This window comes from Stegostoma tigrinum, chromosome 5 (genome assembly GCF_030684315.1).
Source record: "Stegostoma tigrinum isolate sSteTig4 chromosome 5, sSteTig4.hap1, whole genome shotgun sequence".
Classification (NCBI taxonomy): Eukaryota; Metazoa; Chordata; class Chondrichthyes; order Orectolobiformes; family Stegostomatidae; genus Stegostoma; species Stegostoma tigrinum.
The window spans coordinates 73,943,108-73,958,394 of NC_081358.1; the positions used below are offsets into that span (position 1 = coordinate 73,943,108).

Here is a 15,287-nt window from a genome sequence, read left to right on the forward strand (position 1 = left end):
CCAGCTGAGGTTACCATGAAGGACACTCCGTCTCACCCTCCCCCCTTGCTTGAGGGATAGTGCCCATTAGGTTAAACCAGCACCAATCGTCTCACTGTAAAGAGAGAGCAGCCATATGATCCACTGGACTAAGGCAACAACTTATTACTTTATTGATTCAAAATTCATTAACTCTGTTCAGAAACTGAAAATATTCCAACATGTGCTTACACAATTAGTTGTCAAAATTTAGTTTACAGTAAGTTAGGATTCAAAGTAAAAGTTTAATAAGTTGCATTTTTTTAAGGAAAAGAACTTGGGTTTACAAGAAAAGAGCTGTAGCTGCTGAAAATCTGGAGAAACTCAGCATGTCTGGCAGCATCTGGGACAGAAAACAGTTAATGTTTTGAGTCCAGTACTATTTTCAGAACATGCTTTCTCTGTCTATAGATGCTGCTGGATGTGCTGGGTTTCTCCAACAATTTCTGTTTCTGCTTCATATCCTAGAACTTGGTCATGTTCTCAGGATCTTCCATTTTAACGAACAAAGAAAACATGCACTTCTGTGGAACAGAACAACCCAAAGCAATTTGCAACTAATGACTTACATTCATTATTGTTTTGAATGAGATCAAGATAGCTAATTCACAGGTGATAAAGCCTTTAGTTTGACGAACAGCTAAAATTTCCTACAATTTATAGATAAGTATTGGCTAGGACATTAGATTTTCAGCAGCCACAGTTCTTTGTTTTATTCTTGTAAACCTGAGTTCTTTTCCTAAAAAGATGCAATTCATTAAACTTTTACTTTGAATCCTAACTTGTTTTAAACTAAATTATATGTTCTCTGAAAAATTGCTGTTATAATGGCTAGAGAGAATGCAGAGTGATCCCTAAGAAAACTGCAATTTGTTTTATATTTCTTGATTTAAATACTGTTCCTTTTAAAAATCTGCAAACTTGCTGGATTCATAAAATGGCTGAGAATGGCTGAAGCTGACACAATGGACATGGAAATGAACCATGTGCTTCCACTCAACTCTGGACAAACAAAAACATAAGGACACATTATGGTAAAATGAGTGTTAATGTCTTTTACAGTTATTAAGTCACCTTGCATTTAAATTCTAATGGAAGAGGTAATTAGCACACCAAAGCAGGCCACCAGCCACTGAAATGCCTCTTTCCATTACATCATAATTTGGAAATAGTTGAATTACTTAAGTTTACAGTTTTGGGATTCGAAAACTGTTGGCAATGTAACCTCCAGTATGTTGAAACTGCTTGGATTCTCCTCTGATGAAGGGTCTAGGCCCGAAACGTCAGCTTTTGTGCTCCTGAGGTGCTGCTTGGCCTGCTGTGTTCATCCAGCTCCACACTTTGTTATCTTGGATTCTCCAGCATCTGCAGTTCCCATTATCACTGGATTCTCCTCTGTCTGCAAGTTGCTGACTAGAAAGAAGCCTTCATTTTTCCTGCAAGAAGGAAAAGCAGTGGGTACAACACACTATGGAAGCTATTATTGGACATTGACCTCCAATGTATTGTATTTCACGTGATTATAATTCACGTGAGCTGATAGTTCTAATGTATTTGGATTTAGCAAAGCCTCTAATTTACAACTAATTTCCTCTCCTGTCTTTAATTTCTATAATGCTTGTGTTATGGACTAGACCAGACTCTCTCAATATGTTTCAAGAAGGTATTATAACCCCTAATTTTTTCTTATTTAAAAGGTAGATGTCAAGTGCTGTGTTCCAGATGCAACTGGTCAAACTACTCGACATCGAGCAAAACACAATTCATTGAAACGCTATAGTTAAATACAAACGAAAGAAAGAAGAATTTTGAATAACAACTATTGGAACACTTAACTGAATACTAGATACAGTACCTATTACTCATTAACTGTTCTAATATAGTAGCGTTGCATAAGCACACCAGCAAAAAGGCAAGTTCAGGCGCAGATTCTCACATACAGTTCTCCAATCCAGGTGGAAAAAACATCAAAAGAAAATGCAGAGTAAGTAACAGTTAGAAGACATTCACAGAAGGTCCCAACTCTGTTGAGACCCCAAAGACTTCAACTGCTATTGGGAAAAAAAACCTAGAAATTTAAAAAAAATTAGAAAACTTGGTCTGAGAGAGCTGGCCCCACCCAAGCTGCTTCCATTGTTCCAATTGAAAAAAAACCCAAGGCCTCACATTGTTTACTTTCTTAAAGATAGATTGTAACCTCTGCTTTACAAATTCTATGCAAAATAAAAGGACAAAGCAACCTGTTAAAGTGACAGCATCGCCATAGTTGTACGCATGTATGGAAGAACGATGCAATTTGCCTGTGGTCTGTATGGAACACAAGAAACAAGAAAATAGGAGCAAGCAGTAGGCCATTGTCCACTGTTCTTTATGATCATGGCTGCTCATCCAACTCAACTGTCTGTTCCTGCCTTTCCCCCCATATTGTTTGAACCTTTTATTTGCAAGAACTATATTCACCTTCTTGAAATCATACAGTGCTTTGGCCTTGAATTGTTTCTGTGGTAGAGGATTCTACAGACTCATCACTGTCTGAGTGAAAATAAATTCTCCTATTTCAGTGCTAAATGGTTTGAACCCATACTCTTAGACTGTGTTCCTGGCTCTGGACTCCCCTGTTATTGGGAACATCATTCCTGCATTTGTCCTGTTTTAGATCTGTTAGAATTTTATAGATTTCTCAAACCTCTTCATTTTTCTGAACTTGAGTGAAAATGTTGCTGACTGATTCACCCTCTTCTCATTGAATTCAGGGTGGCAGGATTGACTATTCTGGTAAACCTTCATTGCACTTTCTCCAAAACAAGAACACCCCTCCTTGGATAATGAGCCTAAAACTGCACAAATTATTCCAGAGATAATGGGAACTGCAGATGCTGGAGATTCCAAGATAATAAAATGTGAGGCTGGATGAACACAGCAGGCCAAGCAGCATCTCAGGAGCACAAAAGCTGACGTTTCGGGCCTAGACCCTTCATCAGAGAGGGGGATGGGGGGAGGGAACTGGAATAAATAGGGAGAGAGGGGGAGGCGGACCGAAGATGGAGAGTAAAGAAGATAGGTGGAGAGGGTGTAGGTGGGGAGGTAGGGAGGGGATAGGTCAGTCCAGGGAAGACGGACAGGTCAAGGAGGTGGGATGAGGTTAGTAGGTAGCTGGGGGTGCGGCTTGGGGTGGGAGGAAGGGATGGGTGAGAGGAAGAACCGGTTAGGGAGGCAGAGACAGGTTGGACTGGTTTTGGGATGCAGTGGGTAGAGGGGAAGAGCTGGGCTGGTTGTGTGGTGCAGTGGGGGGAGGGGATGAACTGGGCTGGTTGAGGGATGCAGTGGGGGAAGGGGAGATTTTGAAACTGGTGAAGTCCACATTGATACCATATGGCTGCAGGGTTCCCAGGCGGAATATGAGTTGCTGTTCCTGCAACCTTCGGGTGGCATCATTGTGGCAGTGCAGGAGGCCCATGATGGACATGTCATCAAGAGAATGGGAGGGGGAGTGGAAATGGTTTGCGACTGGGAGGTGCAGTTGTTTGTTGCGAACTGAGCGGAGGTGTTCTGCAAAGCGGTCCCCAAGCCTCCGCTTGGTTTCCCCAATGTAGAGAAAGCCGCACCGGGTACAGTGGATGCAGTATACCACATTGGCAGATGTGCAGGTGAACCTCTGCTTAATGTGGAATGTCATCTTGGGGCCTGGGATGGGGGTGAGGGAGGAGGTGTGGGGACAAGTGTAGCATTTCCTGCGGTTGCAGGGGAAGGTGCCGGGTGTGGTGGGGTTGGAGGGCAGTGTGGAGCGAACAAGGGAGTCACGGAGAGAGTGGTCTCTCCGGAAAGCAGACAGGGGTGGGGATGGAAAAATGTCTTGGGTGGTGGGGTCGGATTGTAAATGGCGGAAGTGTCGGAGGATAATGCGTTGTATCCGGAGGTTGGTAGGGTGGTGTGTGAGAACGAGGGGGATCCTCTTGGGGCGGTTGTGGCGGGGGCGGGGTGTGAGGGATGTGTCGCGGGAAATGCGGGAGACACGGTCAAGGGCGTTCTCAATCACCGTGGGGGGGAAGTTGCGGTCCTTAAAGAACTTGGACATCTGGGATGTGCAGGAGTGGAATGTCCCATCGTGGGAGCAGATGCGGCGGAGGCGGAGGAATTGGGAATAGGGGACGGAATTTCTGCAGGAGGGTGGGTGGGAGGAGGCGCACTCCAGGCAGCCGTGGGAGTCGGTGGGCCTGCAATGGACATCAGTTACAAGCTGATTGCCTGAGATGGAGACTGAGAGGTCCAGGAAGGTGAGGGATGTGCTGGAGATGGCCCAGGTGAACTGAAGGTTGGGGTGGAAGGTGTTGGCGAAGTGGATGAACTGTTCGAGCTCCTCTGGGGAGCAAGAGGCGGCGCCGATACAGTCATCAATGTACCGGAGGAAGAGGTGGGGTTTGGGGCCTGTGTAGGTGCGGAAGATGGACTGTTCCACGTAACCTACAAAGAGGCAGGCATAGCTGGGGCCCATGCGGGCGCCCATGGCCACCCCCCCAGTCTGTAGGAAGTGGGAGGAGTCAAAAGAGAAGTTGTTGAGTGTGAGGACGAGTTCCGCTAGGCGGATGAGAGTGTCGGTGGAGGGGGCCTGGTCGGGCCTGCGGGACAGGAAGAAGCAGAGGGCCTTGAGGCCATCTCCATGCGGAATGCAGGTGTACAGGGACTGGACGTCCATGGTGAATATGAGGTGTTGGGGGCCAGGGAATTGGAAGTCCTGGAGGAGGTGGAGGGCGTGGGTGGTGTCACGGACATAGGTGGGGAGTTCCTGGACCAAAGGGGAGAAAATGGAGTCCAGATAGGTGGAGATGAGTTCGGTGGGGCAGGAGCAGGCTGAGACGATGGGTCGACCAGGGCAGGCAGGTTTGTGGATTTTGGGAAGGAGATAGAAACGGGCCGTGCGGGGTTGGGGAACAATGAGGTTGGAGGCTGTGGGTGGGAGGTCCCCTGAGGTGATGAGGTCATGAATGGTGTTGGAGATGATGGTTTGGTGCTCGGGTGTGGGGTCATGATCGAGGAGGCGGTAGGAGGTGGTGTCGGAGAGTTGGCGTCTGGCCTCGGCGATGTAGAGGTCAGTACGCCATACTACCACTGCGCCACCCTTGTCTGCGGGTTTGATGGTGAGGTTGGGGTTGGAGCGGAGGGAGCGGAGGGCTGCCCGTTCTGCGGGGGAGAGGTTGGAGTGGGTGAGAGGGGTGGAGAGGTTGAGGCGGTTAATGTCTCGACGGCAGTTGGAGATGAAGAGGTCGAGGGAGGGTAGGAGGCCTGGGGGTGGTGTCCAGGAGGAGGACTTGTGTTGGAAGCGGGTGAAGGGGTCAGTGGAAGGAGGGTTGGGTTCCCGGTTGAAGAAGTAGGCATGCAGGCGAAGACGGCGGAAAAACTGCTCTATGTCCGACCGTGACTGGTATTAAATTATTCCAGATTGTTATCCACCATTTTCAGCAAGATAACCCTGCTCTTGTATTCAAATCCTCCTGTTATGATGGATAACATACTTGGCCGTCTGCTGTACCTGCATGCTTACCTTCAGTGACTGTTGAACTAGGACACCCAAGTCTCGTTGTACATTTCCCTCTCTCAGTTTAAAGCCACTTACGTTATCCACCTTCCTGTTTTTGCTCCCTAAATGGATAACTTTATCCACATTATTTTGCATCTTACATGTATTTGCCTACCCATTCAGTATATCCAAATCAGACTGAAGCATTTCTGCATCCTTCTCACACCCATCCTCCCCTTATGCTTCCTACCCAATATGTGATATTACGTTTAGTTCCCTCATCTGAATCATTAATATACGTGGTACCTCACTAGTCACTGCATGCCATTCAACAACTGGCTGCCAACCAGTTATTTTTCATCCATTTCACTCCAATCCCACATACTTTAATTTTGCACCCTAACCTCTTACATGGAACTTTGTCTAATGCCTTCTGAAAGTTAAAAGAAATGACATTCATCTTCTCTGCCTTATCAATTTTGAATTACATCCTCAATGAATTCCGGTTTGTCAAGCATGATCTACCTTTCATAAATTCATGCTGTCTCTGATTCTGCCACAGCAGTCACAACTTAAATTCACCCCCTTTGCAACATTAAGATTTTTACATTCATCTGACCCCATGTCTATTATGCTGTTACCCTGACCACTAAGTGGTTGAATTCGAACACACCCAAGAATTATTCAGAAGGATCTCTAATTGAGGTAAAGGGAGCTAAACAGAGGGACATCAAAAAAGTTAGTCAAAATGTAATAATGAGGTCCCTCTGAATAATTCTCCCACTACTTCAATTGGCGTATGGTAGCTTTTAATTGTATAGAATCCTGGCAGTGCAGAAGATCATTTGGCCCATCAAGTCTGCACTGACCCTCCAGCAATTCTCCTCTCCTTCCCCAAGAAACTAAATGGCACCCATTCCTGACATGAATGGCACAGCTCATTGCTTACTTTTCCAGACCTTCATCTAGCTGCACTGTCATCAGACTTCCCTGCATGCATTACGGACACTGTCCTCTGCCATCCTTCCTTCACCTAAGTGTGCATTGTCAAACTGCAGCTCTCACCACATAACAGCTTTCAATGTAACTCAAATGACTTTAGCACTACAGGACATCACTTTTGAGCTCATGGACACTTATACACTACATGCTCTACCAGGTCACTTTCAACACATGGAAGTGTGCACATGTCGTGCGTGTATGGCCTTTAACTTGCTTTCTTTGTGCTTATTCACTGCACTGACCCCAAGGCTGCCAGCCCCTTTGGTTTGTGTTATTTTTCAGTGCATAGGCTCTCTGGCTATAATTTACAGGCTGCCAATGTTTTTACTTTCATTATTTAATGCAGAGGAAGAGGCAACAACTTTTCATTGTTCAGGATAATGAGCAGTCTAGGGCATAACGTGTTGCTGTATGGCAGCAGGCAAATTGGATGTTCTACCTATCGCGTGTGGCAGCGGCTTATGCAGCAAATGCACTGCCATTTCTTTGATGCATGGGTAATGTCTGAGTCAAAGCAACCAGTCCTTGGTATAGTGAAGGAGGACTATGGCTAATCAGAAAGTATGGCCGAACTCAATCAAGGGACTCATTTGATCTTAGTCCAGGGGTTTTGCCACTGTCAGCAGGGAGATGGTTCAACCAGAATCCAGGGAACTGTGTCTTTTGCGTGGGTTTCCTCCCACAGTCCAAAGATGTGCGGGCTAAGTGGATCGGCCATGCTAAATTGCCCGTTGTGTCCGGGGGGTGTGGTTTGTGAGGTGATAGGTCTGAGTGGGATGCTTCAAGGGGCATTATGGATTTGTTTGTCCGAAGGGCCTGTTTCCACACTGTAGGCAATCTAATCTAATCTAAGATTTGGCAATTGGGCTGGTACCACAGGGTGCTGTGAAGACATCTGCCTGGAAGCTGTCGATTTAGCTGGGGTTGTCTTCCTGACCCAGTCTTGTATTTGGGCCGTGGTCAGTGCTGATGTTTTGGTCTTAATGGTTAGCCGGCTGATCAAGAGCAATCCATGTAATTTTGAGGAAAATGTGATGCTGAAGTCTGGGGTTAGGGTTTATTGGCCTAAATTTCTGAGGAAGTGATCATGGTAGAAGGCAGGTGCCTCGAGATAGAAGGGTGTGACCTCAAAGCAAAGGACAGGACAAGAATATGTGAGGAGGTGGATGTTTGACAATTCACAATCACCTTGACTTATATGAGGATAGTGAATGGCTAAGAAGGACATGGCTCTAGTTAAATGGGGAATATTAACAAAAAGGCAAAGGGGCTGAATGAAATGGGAGAGGCTGAAAGAGTTTCGAGAAGTCAGGGGCAATAACACAAAAGGGAACGTGAGGATGGTAGGAGGGAATTATCGTTAGTCTCAGACAGAGCCTGCAACTCACTCTCAATGATTTTGGCATTTTTGCATTAATGCAACTACGGAATAAAGAGTCAGAATTGCCACAACTTCATGCTGAGGGATGAGGTAAGTTACTGTTTTTCTCTTTGGAGATAGAGCACAATGAATGATTTGGTTGAGCCTGCTGGAAGGAAATTGTATTAATCATGACTTCACTGATTGTACAATATCTATCATCAAATTGGGCTCAATTAAGGGTCACTGTATTGTCAACTCTCACCATCTTGACTTGGAAATCTGTCATTGCTCTTCACTGTCACTGGGTCAAAATACAGAACCGAGTCCGTAATAGCATTGCGGATGTACCATCACCAAATAGATTGCAACAGTTCAAGAAGACAACATACCTTTTCAAGGGTACCCAGGGATGGGCAATTAATGCTAGTCAAGGCAGCAAAGCCTACATCCTCTGAATAATTTTTAAAAATTATCATTATAAATTATGTGCTTGTTACAATCGTAACTGCTACTTACTTTGCATTAATTGGCCCTGTCATGTCAGATATGCAAAGCAATGCACACTGCAGACACTGCTTAAAAGTTTCACTTAGCTTTGCCATTTTTTTATTACTTATCATGTCTGACATTGGCGCACAATGTTTCAGAGTCGCAGCTATCTCACGCCTAACTATGAGTATGTGATGATGTAGTTTGTGATGGTATAATGTGGCATTTTTTGGAGTGACGGTTACCATGGTGAAGTGCTTGCTTGTAACTCCATGCAGAATTTACATTTTGCTTCTGCACATGCTATCTACATGAGGTTACATAGCTTGAAGCTCCTTATGGAGGCATGACATTGACCTCCGAATGAAGGCAAAGCCTCCATGCCACAATGTGTGAGACCATAACCAGTGTATTTGATATGAGGGATCAGAAATACCATTGCTGATAGGCGTTTCTACTTCTGACATTCCCTGCAGAATATCCGATCAATCGTAAAAGGTAGAACTAGCACTCTGAGGATTCATGGCCACTGTGTTGGAAATCAGATAGCGTTGAATAGTATCAGAGATAATGGGAACTGCAGATGCTGGAGATTCCAAGATAATAAAATGTGAGGCTGGATGAACACAGCAGGCCAAGCAGCATCTCAGGAGCACAAAAGCTGACGTTTCGGGCCTAGACCCTTCATCAGAGAGGGGGATGGGGGGAGGGAACTGGAATAAATAGGGAGAGAGGGGGAGGCGGACCGAAGATGGAGAGTAAAGAAGATAGGTGGAGAGGGTGTAGGTGGGGAGGTAGGGAGGGGATAGGTCAGTCCAGGGAAGACGGACAGGTCAAGGAGGTGGGATGAGGTTGGTAGGTAGCTGGGGGTGCGGCTTGGGGTGGGAGGAAGGGATGGGTGAGAGGAAGAACCGGTTAGGGAGGCAGAGACAGGTTGGACTGGTTTTGGGATGCAGTGGGTGGGGGGGAAGAGCTGGGCTGGTTGTGTGGTGCAGTGGGGGGAGAGGATGAACTGGGCTGGTTTAGGGATGCAGTTGGGGAAGGGGAGATTTTGAAACTGGTGAAGTCCACATTGATACCATATGGCTGCAGGGTTCCCAGGCGGAATATGAGTTGCTGTTCCTGCAACCTTCGGGTGGCATCATTGTGGCAGTGCAGGAGGCCCATGATGGACATGTCATCAAGAGAATGGGAGGGGGAGTGGAAATGGTTCGCGACTGGGAGGTGCAGTTGTTTGTTGCGAACTGAGCGGAGGTGTTCTGCAAAGCGGAGGCTTGGGGACCGCTTTGCAGAACACCTCCGCTCAGTTCGCAACAAACAACTGCACCTCCCAGTCGCGAACCATTTCCACTCCCCCTCCCATTCTCTTGATGACATGTCCATCATGGGCCTCCTGCACTGCCACAATGATGCCACCCGAAGGTTGCAGGAACAGCAACTCATATTCCGCCTGGGAACCCTGCAGCCATATGGTATCAATGTGGACTTCACCAGTTTCAAAATCTCCCCTTCCCCCACTGCATCCCTAAACCAGCCCAGTTCATCCCCTCCCCCCACTGCACCACACAACCAGCCCAGCTCTTCCCCCCCACCCACTGCATCCCAAAACCAGTCCAACCTGTCTCTGCCTCCCTAACCGGTTCTTCCTCTCACCCATCCCTTCCTCCCACCCCAAGCCGCACCCCCAGCTACCTACCAACCTCATCCCACCTCCTTGACCTGTCCGTCTTCCCTGGACTGACCTATCCCCTCCCTACCTCCCCACCTACACCCTCTCCACCTATCTTCTTTACTCTCCATCTTCGGTCCGCCTCCCCCTCTCTCCCTATTTATTCCAGTTCCCTCCCCCCATCCCCCTCTCTGATGAAGGGTCTAGGCCCGAAACGTCAGCTTTTGTGCTCCTGAGATGCTGCTTGGCCTGCTGTGTTCATCCAGCCTCACATTTTATTAGCGTCGAATAGTACATTGATCGAACTGTCATGAACAAGCTGTCAACAACAGGAATCTCTAGTGACAGGCTTCAGTCTCATGAGGGAGAACCAGGAGCTGAAGATCCCCCAGGGAGCAAAAGAGATGCCCTGGATGAGGTCAGTGAGAATCAGACCTCTGAGGATGCAGATTTCTACTTTGACCTGGAGTTTCATCCAAGAGAACACTATGAACCTAACCAAGACTGAGCTTGAGACGCCAGACAGAAATTATTGAAAACTGCTTTCTGGAAGAATAAACAAGCATGTAGTTTTCCTTTCATTGACATATAACTAACAGAATATGAAATAATAAGCCCTTGCTCAGTTTGGAGTACATGCTTACAATGCCAGATTTGCTTGTTTCTGGAATGCTTAAACTTTTCGGTTGATGAATATATGCTTTTTTTAAATCCAGATGATTGTAAGTGTGATATCCTCAGCTGATCCCACCTTAAAAGTGCCTGCAGTCCACAGGTGCTTGTTACCATTTGGGAGATAGCAACAGGCAGTAACATGGCACAGTGCTGGGGTAAAATGATTTTTAAGGCTTACGCCAGTATCTGGAAACCAAGTGCAGTGTTGTACGATCCTTTTGATATACAGCAATTGTGAAGAGCTCTCTTTGCAGCCTTTCATGATCAGTTGTCCTCCAGAATTTCTGAGTTCGCATAGTTTACTTGAAGATCCTGTGGGACATTGTTTAACTTGAGAGATACATTGTTTTGTGCAGCTTCTTTCAGCATTGCTCTGTGAGTTACAAGTAACGTGAGCGAGAGTGGAAATGCAAACTTCCTATTTTACACCACCCAACCATGAAGGTCTTTGCACTCCCTTGAAGAATGCAGTATTGCTTGTGGAGATGTGTGGTATTGGCACTGATTCTGTTCTGTCACCCGTAGGATAGGTGTAAATGTGGATGTGCTATGCAGGGTAGCCCCCACCATAATCCCTGTACAATGCTTGTACTGTTTTCCGCATGAAAGTGCAATGCTGCAGTTATCAATGCCACAGTTCAAGGAGCTCTGATGTCCAAGGCTTTCTGAATGTAGTGAATTTGTTGTTAATGAGAGGTGAGCAACATTTCTCTATGACAACTTCTTTCATCCTTGGACTGCCTGAAGATGCTGTTCCTATGTCAAATGAGTGCAACTTCACAAAGGCAGACAGCAAAGAGACTAGAGAACATTTTTCAAGAGTTTAAGTGAGCATATATTCGCCAAACTTGGGGATTATTCACAATGAGGTGTCATCTATGTGCTCTCAGTAAGTTTTCGTCCTTTCCCTGCCATTGCATACAGATGCAGTCCCAACATCTGCAACAACCTGCTTTATAGTTGACTCTCTTATACTGGAAGACTTGGCTGTTCATCCCTGAGGATGTTTGGGTCTAGAGGATCCGGATTCATTTGAGAGTGTCTGGCCTAGATGCAGGCTCACCCTCCTCAGGCTGGACTTCTACAGGCTTGGCATTAAAGGTAAGTTGCCGGATATTTCTGAAGTGCCCTGAAAGATAGCTCTGGAGGACTGTATGGATCTTTCTCTCTTTGGGTGCTTACTGGTGTCACCCCAACAGCAAAAATAAAGTTTATTATTTACTGATTTAGTTTTCATTTCGGAATAAATCTTGTCCAGTATTACCTTCAGCTAGGATCATAATGTCATGGTTTAATATTCTCCCTACTATGTCAGATGTATTAGAGCAAGTAATGTGAGACTAAGGAGACAAGACAAAACATGCCACAGACCATGACGAATTCTGACATTATACTTGTAGTAAAAGCACTACATTACCTCCTTCAGAGTATCATTTTAATTGTTCTATCACATTCTTTATGTTAGGGTTGTATGATAGAGTTGTTGACTAGTAACTCTTTTAGATTGCTTTAGATTGTTATGATGGCTCAAATGTATCTGTTACAGCAGATTTCTGTGGGATGAAGGCTTTATAACCACTGCCCAGGGTACCTGGCATTGATCTGCACAAATATTTTGCATATGGTCACATACTGGCCAAACACAAGTTAGTGGAATTCCTTTCAGTTATAGTATAGGACACAGTTGTCATGCACAAAATGGGCGACCAACATAAGTCATCCTGCAGCCCTAGTGAAATTACATACTCACATCACCGTCTCTGTTGCAAGAGAGAATGAAATATAGTTAGCTGTAGTGAAGAGTGAATATGTATAACCTTCCCATGCTATAATGCCCAAGTACCTGCAAGATGTGGCAAATTTCTCCATGCCCCACCTGAAGGAACCAAACATACGAAGGTTCATTTCCTATGACCATTTGTGATCTTTTCCTTGCTCTGAGGTTGTAGCTGTGCCTGCAGAAGGGGGTAGATTTCAATGAGACTACCCTATTCGTGCCAGGGATGTCTGACACACTATTCCTTACTAAAGTTCAAATAGCATAATTGCCAACTGCCGAGTGGATATGCTGAGATTTATCTCATTTTCTCTTCCTTTGCTAACAACCCATCCAGCTCTGCATGCCTTTGCTTCTGCAAGTCCTCTGCTCATTCTCAAAGTCATGCAATGTTTGCAGGGGTGTACTTGCTTGTGCCCTCAAATATTTAAAGAAATATTTTGCAAATTGAAACAGTTATACATAAAACGTACCATTCACTTCAAAGGTTGATGTAATGATCCGAGAAAAATAAACCTGCAACTAATCTGTAAATAGTTGATGATCTCTTTAAATACAATTGATATGGATTCTTACGAATGATTTTATAAGTGTTAGCTGAAGCACTGAGTTCCAAAATGGCAGCGTTGAAGTCAAATCAATGTTGACAATATTATCTGCCTAGAATACGTACTTCAGCAGATGTTCACTCTGTGTTAATGTCTTCTAATATGATGTGAATACATCTTGGTCTAGAAATCTGTAAGAATTTCCAGATGTGATCTGTGGTACAAATATGCTCAAATGACTGGAGATTGATCAAAAATAGCACCAATTAATTTACAACAACTTCAGACCTTAGCTATTTTCTGTTGTTCTGAGATTTTCCAATTAGTTTCATTCACATGCTGCTGATTTTTATCCATTTGATGTCCTTTGGCCCACATGGATTCAATTACCTAGAAATAGTCCCTTTGCTCTAACTCATCTGCACCAACCAGACATTCCAACCTGTTCTAGCCCCAGTTGCCAGCATTTGGCCTAAAACTCTTCCTATTCGTGTACCCATCATGGTACCTTTTTAAATGTTGCAATTATACCCACATCCATTACTTCCTTTGGCAGATCATTCCATATACACACCACCTCCTACATGAAAATGTTACCCCTCAGGTCTTTTTAAAATCTTTCCCCTCTCATCTTATGCCTTTGCCCTCTAGTCTTGGACTTCTCCCTCCCTAGGAAAAAGACCTTGGCTATTCCCCTATCCGTGCCCCTCATGATTTTATAAACCTCTATAAGATCACCCCTCAGACACTCCAGGGAAGATAACCCTAGCAATTCAGCGTCTCCCTGTAGTTCAAACCCTCCAATCCCAGCAACATCCTTGTAAATCTTTTCCGCACCCTCTCAAGTTTAACAACATACTTCCACAGAACTAGAATTGGATGCAATATTCCAAAAGTGTGACGTGTACAACCATAACATGACCTCCCAGCTCTATGTTCAGTGTTACAGCCAATGAAGGCAAGCATACCAAACACTGCCATCACCCCCCTGTCTGCCTGTGACTCCACTTTCAAGGAACTATACGCGTGCATCCCTAGGTCTCTTTGTTCGGCAACACTCCCTAGGACATTACCATGAACTGTATAAGTCTTGTCCTGATTTGCCTTACCAAAATGCAACACCTTATATTTATCTAAATTAAACTCCATTTGCCACTACTTGGCCCATTGGCCCATCTGATCAAGGTCCTATTGTACTCTGAGATAATCTACTTTACTGTCCACTACACCACCAATTTTGGTGTCATCTGCAAACTTACTAACCACACCTCTTATATATGCATCCAAATCATTTATGTTAGTGATGACAAAGAGTGGACCCAAAACTGATTCTTGATCCTTGTGACACACCACTGATCACAGGCCTGCAGTCTGAAAAAAAAACCCTCCACCGCTACCCTCTGCCTCCTACCTTCCAGCCAATTTTGTGTCCAATCGAATAGCTCCCCCAGACCCAATGTGATCTAATGTTACTAATCAGTCCTTTCTTCTTTCTCACTATTGTCTTTTAGATTCTACACAAATATCTAAAATGAATTTGCAATTATCTCCCTTCCTGGTTCAATGTATCAAGTGTCTGTTAGCAGTATTTTTTTTCAATATGCTGTTGAAAAGTGGTTAAGCAATCTTCATTCACTCCTCCTTTTTCCTGGATATATCTTGACTTGCTGTTGTCAATGCAATAAAATGGACTTCTTTAACTAAATATGTGAATTATAATTAAAGCTCAAAATTCTTATTTCAAAATCTAATCAGTCTGCTGTACAAATCAACATTTTTTGTTCTTTTTATTTAAATTGTACTTCCTTTTCTTACAGAGTATGACATATGCTCACGTGATATAGATGAATTGCAGTGGCATATTGAGGTCAAAACATATAATTTACAAAACCTACAAGATCGGGTTGCTGATGCAGATGCATTTAATAAGAAGTTACAGGAAGAAATAAACTTAATCAGGAATCTTGAAGATCAACTCGAAGAAAAATTGCATTTGGAATACAGAATCATTGATGATATTTTACCAAATCAAAAGGAGGTATTTAACGTAAAGTTACCTTTGATATAGTCAAATGACGTTAATACTGATTAATGCATCGGACGCAATATGGCTTTCCATCACTAAACACTCCGAACACATTCGTAAAAGTAAGTATGCTAAATGAAAGTCACTGTTGTCTTGGAAAACACCTGACAAGGATGGGTTGCATTTCTGACTTGTAGCTCTAACA

The 15,287-nt window shown here is 44.6% G+C and overlaps 1 protein-coding gene across 12 annotated transcripts in view; it reads left to right on the forward strand.

Moving 5' to 3' along the window:
- LOC125451596 (coiled-coil domain-containing protein 178) overlaps positions 1-15,287 on the forward strand; it is a 349,746-nt gene that overhangs the window by 27,712 nt on the left and 306,747 nt on the right. For all 12 annotated transcript variants that reach the window (XM_059646071.1, XM_048528880.2, XM_048528877.2 and 9 more), the window contains one exon: positions 14,874-15,094. In XM_059646071.1, the coding sequence (XP_059502054.1) occupies positions 14,874-15,094 (221 nt within the window). The remainder of the gene's footprint in view (positions 1-14,873; positions 15,095-15,287) is intronic.